Genomic DNA, 24640 nt, shown 5'->3' with positions numbered 1-24640 from the left:
GAAACCCCGTCTCTACTAAAAATACAAAAATTAGCTGAGCGTGGTGGCGCACACCTGCAATCCCATCTACTCGGGAGGCTGAGGCAAGAGAATCATTTCAACCTGGGAGGCAGAGGTTACAGTAAGCCGAGATCCCACCACTGCACTCCAACCTGGGCAACAGAGTGGGACTCTGTCTCAAAAAAAAAAAAAAGTGAAGACAAAAATAAAGATATTTTTACAAAAACAGACCCATGCAAGAAGTAATACTTTAAATAGACAGGAAAAAATAAAATGATCCCAGAGGGAAGCACAGCAGCTCAGGAAGAAATGATGAGCTTTACAAATAGTAAATATGTGGTTAAATATAAATGAATGCTGACTGTCTAAAACAGCAGTAATAACATGTCACAGGATTTTTTAAATATGTAGAACAAAAACTCATAAAAATAACAGCCTAAAATATGATAAAGAAGTGTGGGATGGAATTAGTGTTGTAAGGCCTTTGTATTGTCCGAGAAGTGATAAAATTACCAAATAAAGTATATTCTAATAAGTCAAGAGTACATGTTGTAATATCTACCACTGGAAGAATAATTTTTAAAATGTATTTCTAACAAGCTAATATAGGAGAGATTGGATCATTTTAAAATTTGATTAACCACAAAAAGGCAAAAAAAAACCACAAATGAAAAAATAAAAATATTTGTGAGGCAAATAGAAAAGATAAATGATAGAATTAAACCCAAATATAGCAGTAGTTAAGTTAAATGTAAATGGATTAAAATTTCAATTAAAAGATTAATGATAAGCTGGGTGTGGTGGCTCACACCTGTAATCCTAGCACTTTGGGAAGCTGAGGCAGGCAGATCTCTTGAGGCCAGGAGTTCGAGACCAGCCTGGCCAACATGGCAAAACCCCATCTCTACTAAAAATACAAAACATAGCCAGGCCCGGTAGCACATGCCTGTAATACTAGCCACTCAGGAGGCTGAAGCACAACAATTGCTTGAACCTGGGAGGCAGAGATTGCAGTGAGTGAGCTGAGATTGTGCCACTGCACTCCAGCCTGGCTGAGACTCTGCTAAAAAAAAAAAAAAAAAAAAAAAAAAAATTGTAGTGTAAACTGGTACAACTACTTTGGAAAACCATTTGGTACTATTTCTAAAGCTGAGCGTGTACATACTCTCTAATCTTGCATTTCCACTCTTTTGTATATACCCAAACTAAACACATACATATGTGCACCAAAAGATATATTCATGAATGTTTATAGCAGCATTATTTATAATCTAAGCCATTCAATGTCCATCAACTGTAGAATGGGTAAATAAATTGTGTTATTAGATGCTATATAGCAAGTGAAATACTGCTACCTACAACAACATGGATGACTCTATCACACATAATGTTGAGAAAAAATAAAAGCACAGAAGAGTAAAACATGTATAATTCCATATTTACAAAGTAAAAAATGGCCAGGCATGGTGTCTCACACCTGAGGTCAGGAGTTCAAAACCAGCCTGGCCAACATGGTGAAACTCTGTCTCTACTAAAAATACAAAAATTAGCCAGGCATGGTGGCAGGTGCCTGTCGTCCCAGCTACTCAGGAGGCTGAAGCACGAGAATCGCTTGAACCTGGGAGGTGGAGGTTGCAGTGAGCCGAGATCACACCACCATACTCCAGCCTGGGCAACAGAGCGAGACTCCACCTCAAAAAAAAAAGAAAAAAGAAATTGTTAAGATTGCAAATGTTATGTTATATGTATTTTACCACAATTAAAAATTTAGAAGAACTTTTTAAAAGAAAGAAAGAAAATGGAGAAAGAGCGAGAGAAGCGCATGAACCTTTGAATTCAAATTTGTTCATGAAAATAATCTGGAAATTTTTTTAAAAATACAGTGAAGTTCACATTTTAATGAAAATTTGCAGTAGCAAAACATAACTATGACAGGTTTTATGTATGCATAAAATTTCAAATAATGTGACTCCTCTGAGATTTTAAAAGTTAAACAAGAATCAAAATACCAGTTCTGGAAGACCAAGTGAACTATAAATGCCAGGTAATGGTGTTAACATTAACTGGCTGACGAACAGAAACACAGTGCTACTGGGGGAAAACTAGTCAAGATTTGTAAATTTTGAATTATGGCATGCTGTCAAGAATGCATCCCGCATATAAACTGCACCATTCTCTACAAAATTCTTGGCCCCTCACTGGACAGTATGATTGAGTATGTCTAGGGTCAAATCCAAGCAATTGTATTTTTAACAGCTCCCTGGGATTTTTTAAGACAGATGGCCCCATGCTTCATTGTTTGATAAACCTCTGGTCCTCCATAAAGGAATAAGTGCATGCATTCTATAAAAAAAAATTATTTGTGAACATGTATTATATGCTAGGCTATGAGGATATGATATGAAGCAAAAGTATAACAACCACACAGAGTGTATGTTCTAGTGAAGAAGTCGAACAATTAAATAAGCTGCTATTACAATAAAGTGCAATTACAATAACGGTCCTGTACACTATGACAAGGAAGACAGGGCATTATGGGACCATGTATCAGGAATACTGACACAGGGTCCCAACACTGAAGGGGATATATGAGCTGATATGCAACTGATGGAAATTGACCCACCAAAGAGGTTGACCATTATCCTAAGGGAAGGCCAGGGAAAAGGAGGATCTCTCTGAGTGTAGTGCGGAAAATGGAACGAATTGGATTAGAGGAGGGACAGCAGTGATGAGAGAAGCTAGTCTCCAGCAGCAGTAGTTGAAGTGAGTGAGAATAAGGGCATGGGTCAGGGTGCTAACTATGAGAATAAAATATTTTAGTAGAAATAATCTATAGGCCATGGTGATAAATTAAATGTGAAGACAAAAAAGGAGAAGCTGAGAATGATTCTTAAGTATCTGGCCTGGGTAGAAACTTGAATCATGGTAGCATCTCGGGATTGAGGATGCAGGGGAAAGACACTGAGTTTATTTGGGAAGGCTGAATTTCAGGCATCTGGGAATGTCCAGGCAAGGGTGGTATCAGATTTTTAAAAGTGTCCTGATTAAAGACACATCAGCTGGGCTTTAAAACCATGACAATAGATGACATTATTCAGTGACTATTTGTAGGTTGAAGAGAACCCTAAGAAAATATCAAAGAACAGACAAGATCGGGCATGTTCAGGGTGGTATTGCAATCTACCCATTTGACAAAGGTCTAACATCCAGAATTTACAAGGAACTTAAACATATGCACAAGAAAAAGACAACCCCATCAAAAAGTGGGCAAAGGATATAAACAGACACTTCTCAATAGAAGACATTTACACGGCCAACAAATGTATGAAAAAAATGCTCAACATTGCTGAGCATTGCAGAGAAATGCAAATCAAAATCACAATGAGATACCATCTCATGCCAGTCAGAATGGCAATTATTAAAAAGTCAGGAAACAATAGATGCTGGTGAGGCTGTGGAGAAATAGGAACACTTTTACACTCTTGATGGGAGTGTAAATTAGTTCAACTACTGTGGAAGACAGTGCGGCAATTCCTCAAGAATCTAGAACCAGAAATACTATTTGACCCAGGAATCCCATTACTGAGTATATACACAAAGGAATCTAAATTGTTCTGCTCTAAAGATACATGTGCTCGTATGTTTATTTCTGCACTATTTACAATAGCAAAGACATGGAACCAACCCAAATGCCCATCAATGATAGACTGGATAAAGAAAATGTGGTACATATACACCATGGAATACTATGCAGCCACAAAAAGGAATGAGATCATGTCCTTTGCAGGAACATGGATGAAGCTGGAAGCCATCAGCCTCAGCAAACTAACACAGGAACAGAAAATCAAACACCACATGTTCTCACTCATAAGTGGGAGTTGAATGTTGAGAACACATGGACACAGAGAGGGGAACAACACACACCAGGGCCTGTTGAAGGGTGAGGGATGAGGGGAGGGAACTTAGAGGACAGGTCAATATGTACAGCGAACCATCATGGCTCACGTGTACCTGTGTAACACACCTGCACGTTCTGCACATGTATCCTGGGTTTTTTTGTTGTTGTTTGGTTTTTTTTAGAAGAAATTAAAAGAAAAAAGAAAATACCAAAGAAGGCCTACAGAGGAAGTCTAGAAGGGTATGGAGAAGTCAAAGGAAACTTCGGGGACTGTGCTGAGTTGGAAGCTAAGAGGGTGTTTCAGGGAGAAACAGTTAACAATGTCAGAGGCTTCCAAGAGTAAGATGAACACCGAGAAGTGCCTTCTGGAATTGGCAATGTGAAGGTCATTCACAGTTCGTCCAGGGGTTTGAGTGAGTGTGGGGAGCAGGCATGGACTAGAGGAGCTGGACAGTGAGGAAGGCAAGGTCATGGAGAATGTGAGCGTAGATGGCGATTCTGAAAAGTGTGGCTATGACAAAGGGGAACAGAGGAAAGGGGCTGGGTGAGAGGCTTGCTTTTGTACAGGAGTATGTTGAAGTTGGAAAGACTTAGACATATTTAAATGGTGATGAAATGGGTATGGGAAAAAGAGAGGAACATAAGAGTGTTCACTGAGGAACAAGCCAGGCTGCAGGTTTGTCTCTACTACTCACATCTGTTTGAACTTGAGTGGATCTTTTCATCTGTCTGGGCTGTGGCATCCTTCACTGTTAATCGCGGGGCTTCTCTCTCTGTGGTTTTCCAACTGCACCCCTCAAAGCTGTCTCAGTGCCCACATTTCAGCTTCAACCACAGAAACTTTACCTCTCTCTTATGTGTTTTTAATTAACTTAATTTTAGCAATTTAATGCATGCACATACTTTGGAAAAGCAAAATAGTAGTAAAAGAATTATGGTAAAGAGGAGTAACTTCTTCCAGCTCCACATCTGCCTACTCTCAGCCACCCTCAATTCTTGCGGATACTTTTCTCTGGTATTTATACCCATTTAGCTAAATTAAATTCTTATCTCCGTATTTCTTAAATATGGACATCCTCTGATTTCTATCTTACCCTACCCTTTCTTCCCCACCCCCCAACATAATAATATCCCAATTTTTAGTTAATAGTGTTTGCATTATCATAAGCACACATATGTTGTTCACTGATTCTGCCGCCTTTTGTGAAAAACCCATCATTTCTCCTGCCAACAATATTTCCCTCTTTTGTCTCATTCATCTTGATTTCCATGTAATGATTGTTATTTTTTTCCCTAAACGTTCTGCCACCTCAAAAGCCTATCACTATTTTCCCTGTTCTGTTTAATCATAAGACTTCCTCAGAGAATCTCCTCCAGGAGCCTTCTGTGGTTCCTGGTCTGCAGCAGAGCACCCTGCTGATGCTGGGACCCACTTTCTCTCTTGCCCGTGTAGAGCTGGCCTGCTTGCAGCTGCCACGTCTTTCTCCTCCGGACCACCCTTGCTTTGGTGCAGCCTGTCCTCCAGTGGCTTGGGAGACACCGCTGTTGAGGACTGCATAGCTGAAAATGCTTTCAGTCTACCTCCACCTTTGATTGATAATTGATTGGTGATAGAATTCTGGCTAGAAAAAAAAAAATCCTTCAAAAATGTTAATGCATTGTGCCATGATTGTCTGGCTTCCATTTTGGTTGTGGTGGTGTCCGAGGTGATTACAATTTCCTATTTCTTGACCTTGTTTGTTTTACTTCTCTTGGGAGATTTTAGGTTTTCTCTTTATACCTTTATTTTACAAACAGATGCCTTGTTATGGTTCTTTCTTTATTCATTTTGTTGGTACTTGGTGACCCCTTACATTGTGAAGATTCATGTCTCGGTTCTGAGAAACTGTCTTGAATGATTTATTTTGTAATTTCCTCCACTTCGTTTTTTCTGTTTGCTCCTTCTGGGGTTTCTTTTAGTTTGATATTGGACTTTCTGGTTTAATCTTCTAATTTTTTCCTTCCTTCCTTCCTTCCTTCCTTCCTTCCTTCCTTCCTTCTTCCTCTCTCCCTCTCTCTCTCATTTTGTGGGAGATTATTTTGACATTATATTCCAACTTTACTATTAATTATTTTTTTGAGACAGAGTCTTGCTCTATTTCCCAGGCTGGAGTGTAGTGGCGTGATCTCAGCTCACTGCAACCTCCACCTCCATGGTTCAAGCAATTCTCATGCCTCAGTCTCCCAAGTAGCTGGGACTACAGGTGCATACCACCACACCCAGCTAATTTTTATATATTTTTTAGTAGAGGCAGGGTTTCCACCATGTTGACCAGACTGGTCTCAAACTCCTGACGTCAAGTGATCTGCCTGCCTTGGCCTCCCAAAATGTCTATTAATTTTAAAAATGTAGTTACATCATATATTTAATTTCCAAGATTATATCCTTTTTAATAACCATTTGTTCTTGTTTCATAGATACAATATCTTCTCTTACCTCTACAAGGATATTATCTCTGCCCCACACCACACACATACCTATATAAATCCTTCCTATCCTTTAGTCCTTCGGTTCAGCTCAAAATCCACATTTTTATGAGGACTTATCCAATCAGCCCAGTTCTCCAGTATAGCATCATTATATTCCACACCATCTATCTCCTATGTCAATATGTTAGGCTTGCGTTGTCTCCCATTGAAGGATAAATGTCATCTCCCCAATTACACCTTCTCATGAGCAGGAGCTGCTCTTGAAAATTAAATGGAGGATACCAATATTTAAAATGTAATGGAAGAGTTGGAATATAAAGTCAAGATAATCTCCCATAAAATAAGATCGAGAAAGAGAGAAGGAAAAAAGAAAATTAGAAGATCAAACCAAAAGATCCAATATCAAACTAAAAGAAGCACCAGAAAAACTGAAATAGAAAAAAACTAAATAGAAAAACTGAAGTGGAAGAAATTACAAAAGAAATAACTCATCTTAGTTTAAAAGAGACGTTTCCTTAGCTTAAAAAGTTTCCTTTTCTGTATCAACCACAAAGCCTTGTCTAGAATTGTGGGAATGGCAAGTGCTAAACCAGTGTTTGTTGACATGAATTAAATGATAAGCCATCCTCGTCCCTAAATATATAACATAACCAAATTTTAGAAATTCATAGAAAAGTTAGAATATAAAGTCAGGTCAAGTTAGGCTATCCCAGTTGGGATTCTTTAAAGAGTACTAAGAACATAAGTATTTGTCAAATAATATAAGTGCAGAACTTACTGATTTTTACAATTTTTTCTTTTACCATGTTTCTTTGAATAATTCTATTGAATAATTCAATATTCAGTAGCAGTATTGCTTTTTATTTGAGACAGAGTCTCACTCTGTCACCAGGCTGGAGTGTAGTGGCGCCATCTTGGCTCACTACAACCTCCGCCTCCCAGGTTCAAGCGATTCCCCTGCCTCAGCCTCCCAAGTAGCTGGGACTACAGGCACGCACCACCATGCCCGGCTAATTTTTGTGTGTTTTTAGTAGAAATGGGGTTTCACTATGTTGGCCAGGATGGTCTCGATCTCCTGACCCTGTGATCCACCCACGTCAGCCTCCCAAAGTGCTGGGATTACAGGCGTGAGCCACCGCGCCCGGCCTGGTATTGCTTATTTTTATTAAGTCTTCTTGAAGCTCTCAATTTAGATTTCACAGAAAAAAAGCTTTCGTTTCCCACTCATATTTCATTGGTTCATGAAATATTTAATTAAACTGTGTAACTGAAATACCAAGAACTAACTGGCACAAGCAGGATCAGAAGTAAACACATCTAAATCTTTGTGTGTGACTCAATCAGTAGGAACAGAAGGACTTGAGTGTTCCGGAAGTAACCTGCCACCCTCTAGTCTTTAGCCTGCCAGCAGCATCAGTGAGCAGAAGGAATGAAGGGCGTTAGACTGTCCAGTCAGTTATGTGGGCGTCAGTCAAGAGAGTGTTGACTGTGCTCCATTTGTATACCAAGAAGAGGGAGGTCTCTGGCAGAAATGGATTCATGTTCATCATCTGTCTTGGGTTCCCTTGCAATCAGGGACATACATGGGCCAGCCAGATCCTGAGATACTGTGCTGGGGTTTTTTGTTTGTTTGTTTTTTGAAACAGAGTTTTGCTCTTGTCACTTAGGCTGTAGTGCAATGGTGCAATCTCAGCTCACTGCAACCTCCACCTCCCGGGTTCAAGTGATTCTCCTGCCTCAGCCTCCCGAGTAGCTGGGATTACAGGCACCTGCCATCATGCCTGGCTAATTTTTGTATTTTTAGTAGAGACAGGGTTTCACCATGTTGGCCAGGCTAGTCTCAAACTCCTGACCTCAAGTGATCCACCCGCCTTGGCCTCTCAAAGTGCTGGGATTACAGGTGTGAGCCACCGCTCCGGGCCAATATTATGCTGTTTTAAGACCGAAGACTGTGCACTAATCTCTTAGCACTGAAGATTAGTGCATAGTCTTTGGTCTCAAAATATCACGAGGCTCACAGGTCCAGGGGGCCAATTGTCTTGGTCTCATTAGAACCAAGATCCACCAACCTATGCTGTGATCTCCTGGCCATGATGCCTTAAAGGGCCAGCAGGACTCTGCCAGGCCTCAGAGTCTCACCTTTTTCATCTCCAGGATGGGATCCCCACTCCCTTCCCATTTCTAGCAACTTGGGCCATCAATACCAAGCCATGTCTGTGCCCTACCTCCCTTCTCCATCCCACCTACAACAATCAGTCTTTGGAGGAGTCAAATATGGATTTTCAGAGAGGAAGTAGGTTGTCCAGTTAGTCTTGGATGGCCCCTTCCAGAACATGAATTATTTTTCATGACAGTGAGCCAGGTGGAAATTGGAAATTCTACTTGTGTGATGTTCTTCTCTTAGAAAGGGAAACCTCTAAGTATAGTGGAGATAGGATGGCATTAGTGGCCAGAAAGAATATTTGTATTTTATTTTGGTCATACTGAATGGACCAGCATCACTTTGTAGCCACCATAATCACAAACATAAAGGAAGCCATCATTCATGGTCACTGCCCCTGGGGGAACAGAGTCTTCTGCAAACAGGGGCTTGGGAAAACCCCATAGAAAATGTAGCTGGAATACCGTATGAAAAAATACGTGGCAAAAAGAAATATCAGCCTCTCAGTTAGATGAGGGTTGCAGCTATATAAAGCCAAAATGGAATCAATTCAGTTGAATCGGTCTCGTGATAAATTTAGTGATGTGAATGTTTTACCTGGCCCCGGTTTGTTCAGAAGCAACATAGGACTCTGTGTGCAGAGAAAGGTGGCCAAACTGCACCAGACTCTACAAAACGGTAAGTGTGTTTCTCCTCTCTCAATATCCTGGGCTCTCATGCCTTTCTCTAAGGAGTTTTCTTGTTCGTGCTATGGACATCCCATAGTTGAGTCATGAACAAAGACAGATTTCCTTCTAGATTGATAGGAAGAATAGACAGTAAAATTAAATTTAAAATCTTACCCAATCCCCTTTGACTCTTGTTTTTAATTTTCCTCCATTTTGTCTGCATTTTAATATTAAGTGGCACAGAACAGAGCTATTCCCCCAACCTAGTGCATTTGCTTTGTTCTAGAGATGTCTTTTCTTTTGCTCTCGTGGCAGTTCTTTTGGGACTGAGTCTATTTCTAGATCACTAGCAGGCTGACTCCCTTCCTGGCTGGCAGGCCATCCCCAGCTGTGGCAGTGCTGCACCACGTCCATGAGCCTGGACAGGGACTTCCTCAGAGCAGTGCCTCCTCTCTCGTCCATCTCCTTGCCTGGCTCATCGGGCCCAACCCAGCAATGATCTTCACTCCCTGACAGTCAAGGAAACAGGCAGCTGTCGACTAAGCCTTCTCAGTGGCCTCTCTCCACACCCGAGCCCCCCACAGCCTCCTCTACTTCCTTCTTCTGCCTGTGGAAGACTGGCTTTAATTTTCTTAAAGATTTTTTGAACTATCTGTGATCCTTCCCCCTAGACTCTAGAATGGCATCAAAAGACTTTCTTCTACAGATGTTTCCTCATCTCATTCCCACGTTAGACTCTGAACTTTTGGATCTGCTTATTCTTCCTGTGCTAGATAGTCTCTTAGAGAAGTGGGACTTCCCCATGGTGGAATAAGTACCCAAAAAATGGCCTCAGGGAGAAAATAGGTCGCGAGTTAACACTATTCGTATCATAGCCAAAAGGTATTAGATACGCCCAAGAAGTGACTGCCCCTGCCTGATCACAAAGGTAATTCCAATTGAGGGCAACATTTTTTAAAAGTTGTTTCAATGTGTTCTCTTAGACCAAGCTTGTCCAACCCCTGTCCCACAGGCCACATGTGGTCCAGGCTGGCTTTGAATGAGGCCCAACACGAATTTGTAAACTTTCTTAAAACATTATGAGATTTTTTTGTGTGTGATTTCTTTTAGTAGCTCATCACCTATCGTTAGTGCTAGTGTAGTTTATATGTGGCCTAAGACAATTCTTCTTCTAATGTGACCCAGAAAAGCCAAAAGATTAGACACCCTGTCTTAGAGTATCCATCCTCCTCCATTACCATCCTTCCCCCACAACAATGCCCACCCCAATAAAAAGGTGTAGTGAACACCTTCTCCTACTCAACAAGTAACAGAATCCCTCAGTCAATCACCATAGAATTAGGCCTTCGAGTCAGATAGCGCCAACATTACCTTCTGTATAGAACCATAAATTCTAAGCTTAACATGAACAGAAGGAAGAATCTGTGACATCAGATCACTGTGCAACATTTGTTTCAGTGGACTAAAGCAGTAGGTTGAAGGGCTTTAATAGAAAAATGTTTATTAAAAATAATAATTTTAAAACCCTGCCCCTTCCTATATTTGCTTAAAAAAAAAAAAACTTGGTATAGGAAATAAATGATCTGTCTGAACCCAGGAAAATAATAACAATGCCTCTCTTTCCTTGTTTTAGGGAATGCTGTCGATTTTTTGGAGACAATGGCTTGACTTTGAAGGTGTTTTTTACCAAGGCAGCACCCTTTGGTGTTCTTTGGACACTCACAAACTACCTGTACTTACATGCAATAAAGAAAATAAACACTACGGATGTCTCCGTGTTGTTCTGCTGCAACAAAGCTTTTGTGTTCTTGCTCTCATGGATCGTTCTCAGGGACAGATTCATGGGAGTGAGGGTAAGTTCCTTATTATCTGTCTTCCTCCCTCACTCAGTCATGTCAACCAAAACCTGCCCATCGGCTTGCTTAGCTCCATGTGCTGGACCATGAGCATAAGCTGCTGACCACTTTCCTTCTGATTTGCAGCAGAAAATGAGCCCAGCAGAGGGCCCGGTTCTTGGTGTGCCTTGCCAACCTTCTTGCTTGCAAACCATACTAGACAAGCATTCATTAAAGCACCTTTCATTTCAAGCATTTCCACAAGCATTCCCTAAAGTGTGTGCCAGTCGGGGACCCAGCCTGGGAATGGCGATATGCTCCGCTCTCTGCGTGCTCACCCAGTGTCTCATGGGCGGCTTTCCCGGCTGCAGTGCGTGGCATGACCGTGCCCTGCAGCCTGGAGCTTTCTGCTAACACTGCCACTCTCGGGTGAGGATGTGCGTGAAACCCGAAGGATCCTTCCGCATCCATGCATGCATGCAGTCTTGGCCCTTTGCCTGGGCCGTGTGTACACAGCCAGAGTGGGCCAGACACACTCACGCTGAGTCCCAACTGTGAAGGGCCAGCTTCACTTCCTTCTAACCAATGACCAAGGGGGAGTGAAATTATATCCCTTGAATTACCTCTCATTTTACAACCGAGACTCAGTCAATTACATGAGAAGCTAGTCAAAGTTAGCTCATCGGATTTCATAACAGCTGTATGAAGTAGGACACGTGCACTATCAAATATCAGCTGAAATATAGAGCGATTCCCCCGAATAGAAGAAACGGGAGACGTTTCGCACCCGGCAGAACACTAGTGACTTCTGACTGGCTCCCTCTTGTGGCCAGGAGCTGCCACGGACCCGTCATCACCTTGCTGCAAACCAGCGCCGAGAGCATTTGGCCAGGCCACTAGTTCTTTTGCAGTTAGTGTACAGCTTCCCCCTTCAGCCACAAAGCTAAGAGCCAGTTTGAGGGGCAGTCCCATGAAAGCAAGCCCTGCTGGCCACCAGTGCAGGGCCCTCTACTTCCGGCCTTCCCTCCCTGTCCTGGGAACAATGACATCACCCTAATGGTGCATTCACACCCACCTAAGTTACCCAAACAGCAGTGGGGACATGAGTCAACTTCTGAGTTATATTTTTAGCTTCCAGTAGGGGGAAAATTTGTTTTGAGGCTTAATGTTAATTTTGGAAGAAAAACTCACTCTCTGTGCCACCAGAAAAGCTTTCAGCAAATAAATGATCTGATGCATCTCTGCAAGAAATGCAGATACTTCTCACAGTGAGCCACCCAGCCGCCTGCCTGCCTCGATGCTGAAGACTTGAATGTCCTGGGTCCCCCTGCCACCCACCCATGTCCTTCCTGACTTTATTTTGATGTAAAGAGCCAGGAGAATTTATGGAAATTTTTGGCATGACTCAGATGTCCCTAGAAAATTCCAAATGAGACCCTGTTCCTGGAAGAGAAGCTTCAAGGTTAATTCTACATCTAGCAGAAGAAACCCTTTTTTTTTTTTTTTTTTTTTTGAGATTAAGAGAAGGAGGTGTGAAAAACTTGAAAAGTACTCCTAAATTCATAGAAAGCAATATGATGCTTCCAGATCTATATTGCTATACATGGATAAGACCCCTCCAACCCCCCACCCAACAATCATCCTTGGAATATGGCACATTCTGGCCATGCTGGCCACTTGATTGGTTTGGTCTGTTGCTGATCACTGTGTACTGAGCCAAGTTTTGTGTTGAAGGCCTTTGGTACTAGACTGACACTGAATGAAGCCCCCAGGAGCCAGTGTCAGTGATGGCATTGATGGCATTTTGTAACTTGCAAAGCACTGTGCAGTTGTGAGTCTCTCTAATAACCATTATTCCTCTCAGAAGTGCATGACCAGTCATCTAAGAGCTTCCTGCCACAGGTTGTGTTGGAGCGCCCTTTTCTCTTCTTCAGGAGTTCAGAGAGCTAGCAAAATCCATCAGGAGACACTGCCACATGCCAAAGGGACTGAAAGATTCTCCTTGATAAACAGATGGAGATTTAGTTCCAAGATAATATCTAGCTGGTGCATGGGACCGCTCAGACTTCACTCAGACCTGGGTTGGCTAACACTGTCCGTTAGGTAATTTCCAAAGACTGAAAAGAATTAACGTGGTTCTCCATCCTGGAGGGCTGAGCATATGAGCTTCAGAGCCAAGCAGACATAAAAACCGTGTCGAAGGCACAGCCTTATGTTTGTGGAATTGGCTGCTAAGGAGACTTGTGTTATTAAGGCAATTACTCAAACCACAAGGGCCATGGTTCCTGGAAAACATCCATAAGTCTAGGTCATGTGCGCAGATCCAGAAGGAAGCAAACGTGTCTTATCATGCTGGGGAGATTCCTGGCCACGTACGGTATGAGAGGGTGAGAGGCCATTGGAGTCTCTGTTTGGAAGGAGCCAAGCTGGCTCCTTGTGTTGCCATCTGACTCTCTGCTTAGGTGTGCTTTCTATATGTTCCCTGCTTCTCTAGGTCAGGGTTCTAGCTCAGCAATGGAGATGTCCTAGGCTAGAGTTAATGACAAGGTCACAGATCTTGGCTCCACTCTTATAAGCTGTTTGGACCTTGAGCAAACTAGTAAATGTCCCTGACCCTCTGTTAAATGGAGAGAATATTACTACTCATCTTAGAAAACAGTTGTGAGAATAAGATGATGCATGCCTTGCACATAAAACTCAATAAGTGGTATCTTTTCTCAATGGCATTATTCTTATTATTCCTTCTCAATTGGAGGAGGTTGATGGATCAGCCCCGTTCTCTTGTTGGTGGATGAATATTTAGAGAGGCAGTTTAATGTAGCAAAAGCAAGAGTAGGATGAGAGCAGGTAGAACCCTGGGTGTACACTGCCCATCAGCTGTGACTAGGCTGAGTGAGACCACCCACAGCCTCTATGTCAAGGAAAATGGGAGGTGAGATTCTCCGATTGTTCAGGGCTGTTCGGGACCACCCATCACAGTGAGGGTCTTTAAACCAGGAAGGCAGGGGAACGAGCCAGAAGGTGAGCTGAGAGGTCACCCATGGGGTCCTCAAACCCTAGCGGCATATTCCTGGGGATCATGGACCTTTTTCCAAGATCACTTCCCATCTCAATCAGATTCCAGCTGATGTTTCCAATAATCAAAATGTTTAAAGTGTTTCGAAAGGAGCCATCCATTCCCGAACAGTATCTGGTATCTGGTTCTGACTCCCTTCTGTGTGGGGGGCTGCCCTCTGCAACCTGAGCCCAGCACAGGGAAAGACACAGTGGACAGGCAATGGTGGAGCTCACAGCCCAGGCGACTTTCTACTCTCAGATGTAGAAGGGGTGGACTAGAGGATCCCCCCAGTACCCTCCAAACTCCAGTATTCCTTGAGTCAATGAGAGCAGGCCAGGAGCTGAGAGGGAAAGAGTTGGGGGAAGGATGATTAAAAATCAATCCATTTTTCCCTTTTGTAAAATCACCTGAAGCTGTGCAAATCTAAAAAGCTTCCAAATGGGGTTATGTTTGGCAGAGACCATGCAGCCCGCCATGTTTTGTTGTTTGCTGTTTTTTAGGCTTTTTTGTTTGTTTGTTTGTTTGTTTGCTTGCTTGTTTGTTTTGCAGAGACAGGATCTCACTCCGTCACCCAGGCTGGATTGCAGTGGTGCTATCATAGCTCACTGCAACCTCAGCCTTCTGGGCTCAAGTGATCCTTTCACCTCAACCTCCTGAGTAGCTGGTAGTACAGGGGCATGCCACCGCGCCCAGCTAATTTTTTGTATATTTTGTAGAGACAGAACCTCACCATGTTGCCCAGGCTGGTCTCGAACTCATGGGTCCAAGCAATCTGCCTGCCTCAGCCTCCCAAAGCACTGAGATTACAGGTGTGAGCCACTGCTCCAGGCCTTGCCACCTTTTAGCTAGACTAAGCAGGAGGAGCCCTAGTCTGAACAGTGATTAGACCTCACCTAGGGCACCACCAACCCTCCTCTCTCCTCTTTAAGGCTCAAGGGTTTCCCTTGCCTTCCCATTCAGCCCCCCAGGGAGCAGGGAGCAGGGAGCAGAACTGTCATGGAGATGAGTGGTGTGTCTGTGACTCATGCCTGGGTGCGTGGGACTCAGACCTGGAGCTCTGGCAGCCGGGCAGTTTATGACAGTGGGTCACCACGCTGGGTGAGGACATGAAGACGCTACGCAGCAACCCCCGGCCTGTGTTCCTTCCTTACCTCCAGCTAACTGTTCCCTAGACAAAGCAGACAAAGCAGAGGTGGTGGTTCTTACCCATCTCAGTCTTGGGCCACCGTGACCCATCAGGCTTTGTTTTAGGATTGTTCTGTGGGGAACACTGAGGGCCAGGGGGACAGGAAAGTGTAAGGAAAGAGAGGCATGGGGAGGTCAAGGAAGCTCTGATGTCATGATTCCAAACCCACCCTCAGCACCTGTCCAGGGGCCCCGGTAGGGAGAAGATGTACGTGGAGCACATGGAACCACAGGGCGGACTTGACTGGCCTTCCTAGAGAGTTTGTTTTAGTGCAGGAAATGGGCAAGAAAATATTTTCACATGAAAACCAAGAAACTCAGATGTGTTAGGGTGTCAAATGTAACATATGCACATACTTTTTAAAAGATAGAACTGGAAACTTAACAGGAATTCCAGGCATCAGGAAGGAATCTTGAGCTCTGCTCCCAAAGGCACAGGGCACGTTCCAACCCTGCTGCGCCCCACAGCGTATTGAGAGTGAGGCAGGAGCCCCAGTTCACATCCCAGCACATGGGGCCAGTTGTTGCAGGGCTGCTGATGTCTGGAGAGTGGAAGGTCCACAGCCAGGGCTGTCAACACTGTGCCTTGTGGGTGGGACCCCCAGGAGAAGGCTGGGAGGTGTGGAGGAAGAGATCAGAGTCCCCTGCCTGTCTGTCAGAATGAACTGATGGAGTGGCACGGGCTCCTCTGATGTTTATCTCAACAGACCAAAAGGTCAATGGCCAACCATGCTCTCATTTCCTACCCCCTTGTCCCTTCCCCCAGCTTAGCCACACAGTGCAGCCCAGGCAGAAGCTTTTAGCTGTTTATTATTTAATCAATAGAGAAGAGAGGAAGAGGTTGGAAATCTGCCCTTCAAGTCTTCAGAAAAAATCACCCCTCACTGTCCTTCATTTCTTCCAACTTCAGCCATAAGCCTGGAAAGGCTCAATAAAAAGTAGCTCCAGGCCAGGTGTGATGGCTCATGTCTGTAATCCCAGCACTTTGGAAAGCCAAGGTGTGTGGATAACCTGAGGTCAGGAGTCCGAGACCAGCCTGGTTAACATGGTGAAACCCCATCTCTACTAAAAATATAAAATTTAGCCAGGTGTGGTGGCAGGCGCCTGTAGTCCCAGCTACTCCGGAGGCTGAGGCAGGAAAATCACTTGAACCCTGGAGGCAGAGGCTGCAGTGAGCCGAGATAGTGCCATTGCACTCCAGCCTGGACGACAGAGCAAGAATCTGTCTCAAAACAAAACAAAACAAAAGAAACAAACAAAGAGTATCTCCAGAGGGGAGATGCACCAAGCTTCTGGAATTGGGCCATTTTCTTCTCTCCATTCCTTTCTCCTGTCTTTTCACTGGGAGTCCTCTGATGCCTGCCCCGGTTGGCATGTTGCTGGCAGCACCCTTGCATTACATGTGTGCTCTGGAGCAGAAACCAACCCTTTCCCCACCTGCTTTCTCACTTTTCCCTTTTTTATTTTCCTGTGGGGAAAAATTCCCTTATGGTATTGCTATCTCTGTTTCTTTCTCTTAATGAACACTTTTACACAGTACATGTAGCATTTGAATATGAAATGTAGGCATATATCTGATGCAAAGCGGTGTGGCGGACTACAAGTGAATTCCCATACCAGAAAGAACACGCAGACAGATTGGGCCAGGGAGTTCTCTCGTACACGATAACCACCTGCTCTCTCAATGCCTCTGCGTTAAGGGTGGATACAGCATTGTATAGAAATATAGCGTATGAGGTATACGCTAAGAGAAGTACGTAACTCAGACATACTGCGTGAGATTAAGCCACGTTATGTTTCACTAACCTAAACATCTTATGTTTTAACTACAAAGGCAACCTCAATTTGAATCTAACAGTAAGTTGGCAGTACTTCCTATGTGAATCATGCGTTCCTGTATATATATGTAATTATCAACTTTGCAGTCAGGCAAACCTGAAATCTGACTCTGCTCTTCCACATACCAGCTGTGTAGGTTTGGCAAGCTTTGTGAGCCTAGTTTTCATGTCTACAAAATGAGGTGAATGACAGTATCTACTGTGGTACAAAATGAGAACATACATAGAAACATACATGCTATGACCACTCAGTTAACCTTAGCTATTTGATATTGTTTTAGACAGCTGAAGTTGATTTTGAATGATTCATAAGAGGGATAAAATTCTCAGTAAATCCAGAAGTGGAAACTTCTCCTGCACACATTTGTTCTACTGACTGCAACCCCCTCTCCACCTCCCACCTGGTGACATTTCTGGAGCTTCATGGCTACCTCAGATCAGTCCTTGTATTGATTCTCTGTGCTGGTGCATTTTCCCCTTTGAGGAATATTGTCCCAGATGGTTTATCTCCTATTTACTCTGGCAATTTCACTTTGCACAAGAGTAATATGTACATCTCCATGAGGCCTCCGTCCCAACTGAGAAGTCAGTATCAGGACAATAACAGGATTGAGGGGAGCCTTGGTGGGTAGGGTGGAGGAGCCTACGGCTACAGAGGAAAGGAACCGCACTTCCAAGGTTAGGACATTGTTTGTAGCATTGATTGGCAGGTGACATTCTGTCAGGCCCCACTGCTGGGGTAGAAAATGGGGACAAGATCTTCTGTCCTCATAGTGGCTTTCCTGTTGAGATATGAAATACATAAAAGCAAGGTCACAGGAGGTACTTTCAGAAGGCTGGGAAAGAACTCAGGTCATCTCCGGGGGCTGCCCAGGGATTATCTGCCAGGCCTTGTCATGTCCATTTAATAACCTGCCACTGCAACCATGACCACCTCCTTCTCGGGTCCCTAAGAACCGCAGTGACTGGCCACCACCATGCCACCCATTCCTTGCTGCCAGCAGTTTCCGTTCTTTGGCCAAGCCAAGCTTTGCTAAGTGCCCTAAGCAGCAACAAAAATTTAGACAAGAGTCAGCCTTTGCCTGTTGCTCCCCAAGGAGGAACAAAAAGGAGACACCATTTTCCCCTCACGTGGCCGAACCCCACGTGCATTTCCGGGTCTTTGGCGCTTGCGTGGCCCCTCCGACTCCATCCGGACTTCCCTGACCAGCATTTTCTTCCATCCGTCCAGATTGTGGCCGCCATCCTCGCCATCGCTGGCATTGTGATGATGACCTACGCTGATGGCTTCCACAGCCACTCCGTCATCGGCATCGCACTGGTGGTGGCCTCAGCATCCATGTCTGCCCTCTACAAGGTATGCGCGGGGAGCGAACCCTCTCAGCTGGCTGGGCTCTCCTCAGCCAGCACAGCCGGCTTTAGATGGCTGGTCCTTTACTTTTCAAGAGCTTCTGATGATACTTGTGCTTCAGGACAGGCAGCTCTAGATAGCTGGAGTCAACTGTGCAACAGGCAGACAGAGACTTCAGTCAAGGGCAAGGGGGAGGTGTGCCACTGCTCTTGGCTTTGGCTCTCTGGGCCTTTCTATCTGTAGCCACATCGTTGCAGCATCTGAGATAAAATGAGTGGTGCCCATCCGCACAGGCACAGTCAGATTCCTGACGTCATTGATGGCAGCCGACAAGCTCAGTGTTTGCTCAGATCATTTGCCACCCTATGGGGTGGGAAGACTTGAATATCTGGTGCAGCTTTGTCATGTAAATCTTTGCCCACACAGTTTTTGCAGCCTCCACTGCTCGCTATGAATCCATATGCATTTCCAGTACTGCCTTGAAGGCTAAATAAATAAAAGTACAACAGCTGTAATATGGGGATAATAAAGTATTTTGATGAAATGTTGGGAACCATGGGAAAGCACTTGCCAACTTCAGGTCTAGAGGAAACAAATTTTTATTCCCGCACTCAGGTCCCTTTCTCTGTTCACCTCCTACTTTATCAAGTCTCCTGGCTGCTCTCCCCCCTCACTTCCCTTCTCCTCCTCTCTCCTTCTCCTAAGATCCATTGCAGAGAATGCAAATATTTTCAGGACTCCAAGTTGGAGAACTGACCTAGAAGATCCAATGAGAAATGAGATTTTAGTTTTGAGACTTATCAGCCCTTTGTGGATCCAGACAATAGGACCGATATAATTTAAGTACTGTAGAGAGTCATAAGAAAAGACATTCTTTCCCCAAGCTCTGTGAGTACCATGTGTTCTGGTTTTGGGCAAGTGAAATAACTCAGCCTTATCCTTTATCACCTCCCTGCCCTCACCTCCCACAGAGGAAGACACACATGTCATTTTCTTTCTCTGAACACCTCTCACTGAGGAGATGCGATAATCGAGCACCACTCTGAGACTCTAGCAACCGTCCAAATGCAGAAGATATTAGAAGGCTACATACACTCTGCTAGACTCAAATCGCTGTGGCCTAATGAGGAGCAAAAAAACAGGGAGAAACACAATCCACAATGAACACAATATTCTGATTCAGATTCCCATCTCCAACTCCTCTACCACCTGCAACTTGTCCATGGGGCCTCCTAAGTGAGAGGCTGAAAGCCATTTACTTCCCCGTCCATACTTCCTGCACATCTTTTAGGAAATACATGAATGAGTTGGGAAATGGCTGAACAAAGAGAAAGCAGGAAAAGTGAGGGAGACAACGATGGGGAGACTCAAATTAGACCACAGCTCACTCAGCACAGGAGCTGCCCTGGGGCCACCTGCATCTCTCAGTTCAGCTCCTGGCCACTCCCATCACATTTGCCCTCTCCTCCTGGCCTTCCAAACCCCTGAAATGATGTGCAAAAAAGAACAGGTGCAAGAAAATAAAAGTTTGGTGCATTCCACTAAAACCCATGCCATTTCTGGAATGGACATGGTGGGATGGAGCAGATATGAGCAAAATCCCTCCACCCTTGATTTACAGAAAATGTCTTTGCAGCCAGAGCACTCTTTCTTGGGAGCAGTGGTGTTCAACCTGCTTATACAGGGTCAAGGATCCCTTCTAGGGGTCTCTGAGAGGATGTGTAATCATGGCAGATGTTTTTGAGTGATGTAGTGTCAGGAACACAACACAGACAAATCAAACCTAGTATGAAAACCCATGACTCCCAAAGATGCTTTCTCTATAACCAAAGAGCAACTCTCCTCTGCCATGTCACTGGGATTTGAATATGTGTGCAAATGAACACAGGTCAAACCCCATGGAATTCGCCTGGAATCTGGTTTCCATCCTGCAGTGCAACCCCAGCGTTGTGGAGTGAACTCTGCTTCACTTACATCATGTTGGGGTCTGAGGTGAGCCTTCACCCCGTCCTCCTCTGCTTTCTCCTACAGGTTTTGTTCAAGCTCCTCCTGGGCAGTGCTAAGTTTGGAGAAGCCGCCTTATTTTTGTCCATCTTGGGTGTGTTTAACATCCTCTTCATCACCTGCATTCCTATTATCCTCTACTTTACCAAAGTGGAATACTGGAGCTCTTTTGATGACATTCCATGGGGAAATCTTTGTGGATTTTCAGTTCTCTTATTGAGTAAGTGGTGACCAGCTGTCCAGAATTCCCAGAAAGCAATTACCAGCAGAGGACCCTTAGGAAACATGTTCCCTGAAGGCAGACAACAGTGCTCATTGCTATTCTTTAGTTCTCACCGGTTTTTAAGATATTTCTGTTTCACAAAGTAGTCTTTGAAATGATGACATTGGATTCGAATTCCAGAACCAGTATCAATGTAGTAGTCACAGTGGTCACTGCTGCTCTGAATAATGAACTAATAGCCCAGTGTGTTGCATGTTACCTACTAAGCATAGTACAGCAAGGAGCTGGTAAATTAACACCTGCAGAGCTCTTAAAACGTTGCCTGATAAGGGCCAGGTGCGGTGGCTCATGCCTGTAATCCCAGCACTTTGGGAGGCCGAGGCGGGCAGATCACAACATCAGGAGATTGAGACCATCCTGGCTAACACGGTGAAACCCCGTCTCTACTAAAAATACAAAAACTTAGCTGAGCGTGGTGGCGGGCGCTTGTAGTCCCAGCTACTCAGGAGGCTGAGGCAGGAGAATGGAGTGAACCTGGGAGGCGGAGCTTGCAGTGAGCCGAGATCACACCACTGCACTCCAGCCTGGGGGACAGAGCAAGACTTCATCTCAAAAAAAAAAAAAAAAAAAAAAAATTGCCTGATAAGTGTCAATGTTCAATAAATACTATAGAATACCATAGATTATCATTATTATTAATGTCATCATCATCATTGTCTCCATTACTTGATATAAGTCTAGAGCTAGGCAGGAATGCAACCAAGGAGGTGACTTATCCAATTTCCATCTAAAAACACAGCCAGGCACAATGGCTCATGCCTATAATCCCAGCACTTTGGGAGGCCAAGGCGGGAGGATCGCTTGAGCCCAGGAGTTCAAGAACAGCCTGGGAAACATGATGAGACCTCATCTCCAATAAACATTTAAAAATTAGCCAGGTGCAGTGGTGTGCATCTGTAGTGCCAGCTACTCAAGAGGCTAAAGGGGGAGGATCACTTGAGCAGAGGGGTTGAGGCTGCAGTGAGCTGTGATTGCACCACAGTGTGCTACACTCCAGCCTGGGTGATAGTGCAAGACCGTGCCTCACAAAAAAAAAAAAAAAAAAAAAAAAAAAATTCCCAGAGCTCCTGTTCATTGCCAGCAGCAGAGAAAAGCAAAACTGGTAAGATGGTCCCAGTCACCTTCTCAATGGTTACCATTTCCAAACTTATTTCCCTTCTTCAAAATCAGGGAACAGAGGGGCTGAGTACTCAGAGTGTCTGCTCCTGGTCCCAAGTCCTGGAACCCCCAGACGAACTCTGAGTTCACTGAATCAGAGCAAAGGGTCATTGTAACTCCTATGACTCCAGCCCCATCAGCGAAACCTGGGTCAGATAGGCCAGCAGGGAGGTAAAGTACAGAGCAGTCGTGAATAACACTCGTTATTTACATTCTTTATTTCAGCATTCAATATTGTATTAAATTTTGGAATTGCTGTTACATATCCCACTCTGATGTCTCTTGGAATCGTCCTCAGCGTACCTGTGAATGCAGGTAACTCTATGCGGCTTTCTATATCTGCACATAAGCACACACACTCAGTCACCTACTCACACACACACACACACACACTCATACATACACACATTCATACACTCACACATGCACACACATACACACATGCATACACACACACTCATACACACACATACTCTCACATACATACTTACATATATTCTTGCTGTGTCTCCTATAGAATGCGTGTTTAACCATCTGCCAAAAATAAATAAATAAATAAAAGCATTTAGGTGAAATGTTAATAGTCATTATATACGCAATATTTTCTCCATAATGGGCTGATTTTCACATACCACTTCAAGATACAGTAAGTCTAAAGCCATCTGGATCTAACTGGTATGGGGAGCAGAAATGAATCTCATCAGCATTATTAAAAAATGTAGGCAATTATGTAGCAGAAAAAAATGTAACTTTTGCAGGTAACTTTCTGGGGGAGAAAATTTGCTCAAGGCATGAGGTAGATTCACGCTGACAAGCTGAAGAAGCATGAACGTGATTTTCCCTGACCTCCAGGAAGACAGGGAGGGAACGTCCGTTGCCCAGGAACTCGGGACCGCCCTTTGTTTTCCCCTGGGGACTTGTTGCCAAGGTGCACACAGTTGACAGCTCTTTCAGAAGCTTGTCTTCACCTGCCCCTCACCACCTTCCTTTTCCTGGCTCACACGGATGGGAATTTTGGATTTTCTTCCCAGAACCTCCTAGCCTCACACCTGACCTCCCTAGGCATCCTTCTCTCAGCGAGAAAAGGGCTGTGAATCTGTCCTCCTCAGAACACTCACTCCTTTGTCCCTGGCACAGCTTCCTCCAAATCCACCTCCCAAATCCTGCCACTTCCAGGCCATTAAAAGATCACCGCCACCCCCAACCCCAAGGGAATGGCAAACCCTTATCCTGTTCAATGTGGTGGTGAGTATGCCTGCAGGCACCCCAATTTCGCAAGCCTTTCCCCATGTTTCCCACCGCTCCCATTCCACAGGCCCTGGACCTCTCTGCCCCACCACAGCCCAGACTCCTGTGGAAGGACTGCCTCACAGCGGCGGCAGTACCAGGCCTGGGGGAGGCGTCAGGAGACAGGGCTCGGGCCCAGCACCACCACAGCCCACCTGGAGATCTGTGGTCCCAACTCATCTGCTCTCTGAGCCTTAGCTTGCCTCCCCTGCAAATGAGAAATCATACCGACCCTTGCTACCTCGGTTGATGTGACAACCAGATGAAATAATCAATGAGACAGCATTTCAAAATGCAGAAAGCACCTGAGCTCCTAGACAGCTGGTAAAAAAGGAAAATGGTCCAGACACTGCAGGCTTCTGAAAAATCTCTTGTCACCATTCTCCCCCTACATTCTTTGCATCTTTAGTTTGTAGTCACACCGTGTTCCTGTCTCCAGAAGGCATGTTCCAGTTGTCTTGTATAGAAACTTACTCTGAGTGTACAATATGGCCAGGTGTTTGAGAGAGTAATTAAAATAATTTTTCATTACTTACCTGCAACATAAAAGGTTTAATGATGAGTCCAAAAAAGGAATCCCAGGCCACTCTTGATTGGAAGCGAGAAGCCGGGGAACCTGCTGCATATCTCACTTGTCAAAGCAGAGTCATTGCCCGGCTTTTGGGTTCTCCCTGACATCTGCTCACAGGACTGGCTGGTTCGTTCTCCTTATCTGCTGGATTAACAGAATGTTTAACCAATATTAAAAACTGAAATACGGACCAGGCACGGGAGCTCACGCCTGTAATCCTAGCACTTTGGGAGGCCAAGGTGGGACGATCGCTTGAGCCCAGGAGTTCTCCACCAGCCTGAGCAACATGACAAAACCCCATCTCTACAAAATAATAATAATAATAATAACAAAAATTAGCCAGGTGTGGTGGCACCTATAGTCCCAGCTACTCAGGAGGCTGGATGGGAGGATCACTAGAGCCCAGGAAGTGGAGGTTACAGTGAGCCCTGATCGCACCACTGCACTCCAGCTTGCATGACAGTGAGACACTGTCTCAAAAAAAACAAAAAAATACAGTTGACCCTTGAACAACGTAGAGAGATTGGGGGCACCAACCCCTGAATAGTTGAAAATCCACATACAACTGTCAGTTCCCCAAAAACTTAACTACTAATGGGGTACTGTTGACCAGAAGCCTTGCTGATGAAAAGCAGTTGATTCACATATGTCGTGTGTGTTATTTGTATGATATATTGTACTCTTACAATAAAGCTGAAGAAAAGAAAATGTTATTAAGAAAATCATAAGAAAGAGAAAGTCTATTTGCTACCCGTTAAGTGGAAGTGGGCTATCATAAAGGTCTTCATCTTCACGGTCATCTTCACACTGAGTAGGCTGAGGAGGAGAAGGAAGAGGAGGGGCTGGTCTTTCTGTCTTAGTGTGGCAGAGGTGG

At 44.4% G+C, this 24640-nt stretch overlaps 1 protein-coding gene across 3 annotated transcripts in view; it reads left to right on the top strand.

The window, feature by feature from the left end:
• Positions 1-24640, top strand: part of SLC35F3 (solute carrier family 35 member F3) — a 408926-nt gene that overhangs the window by 382372 nt on the left and 1914 nt on the right. For 2 of the 3 annotated variants that reach the window (XM_045391581.3, XM_005539757.5), the window contains 4 exons: positions 10830-11049; positions 18344-18469; positions 20495-20687; positions 22134-22223. In XM_045391581.3, the coding sequence (XP_045247516.2) occupies positions 10830-11049; positions 18344-18469; positions 20495-20687; positions 22134-22223 (629 nt within the window). The remainder of the gene's footprint in view (positions 1-10829; positions 11050-18343; positions 18470-20494; positions 20688-22133; positions 22224-24640) is intronic. The other variant, XM_073995034.1, reaches the window with a different exon arrangement.

This window comes from Macaca fascicularis, chromosome 1 (assembly GCF_037993035.2).
Source record: "Macaca fascicularis isolate 582-1 chromosome 1, T2T-MFA8v1.1".
In the NCBI taxonomy this organism is placed as follows: Eukaryota; Metazoa; Chordata; class Mammalia; order Primates; family Cercopithecidae; genus Macaca; species Macaca fascicularis.
Note: the sequence above shows the minus strand (reverse complement) of the source record. Positions and strands in the feature narration are given on the sequence as shown.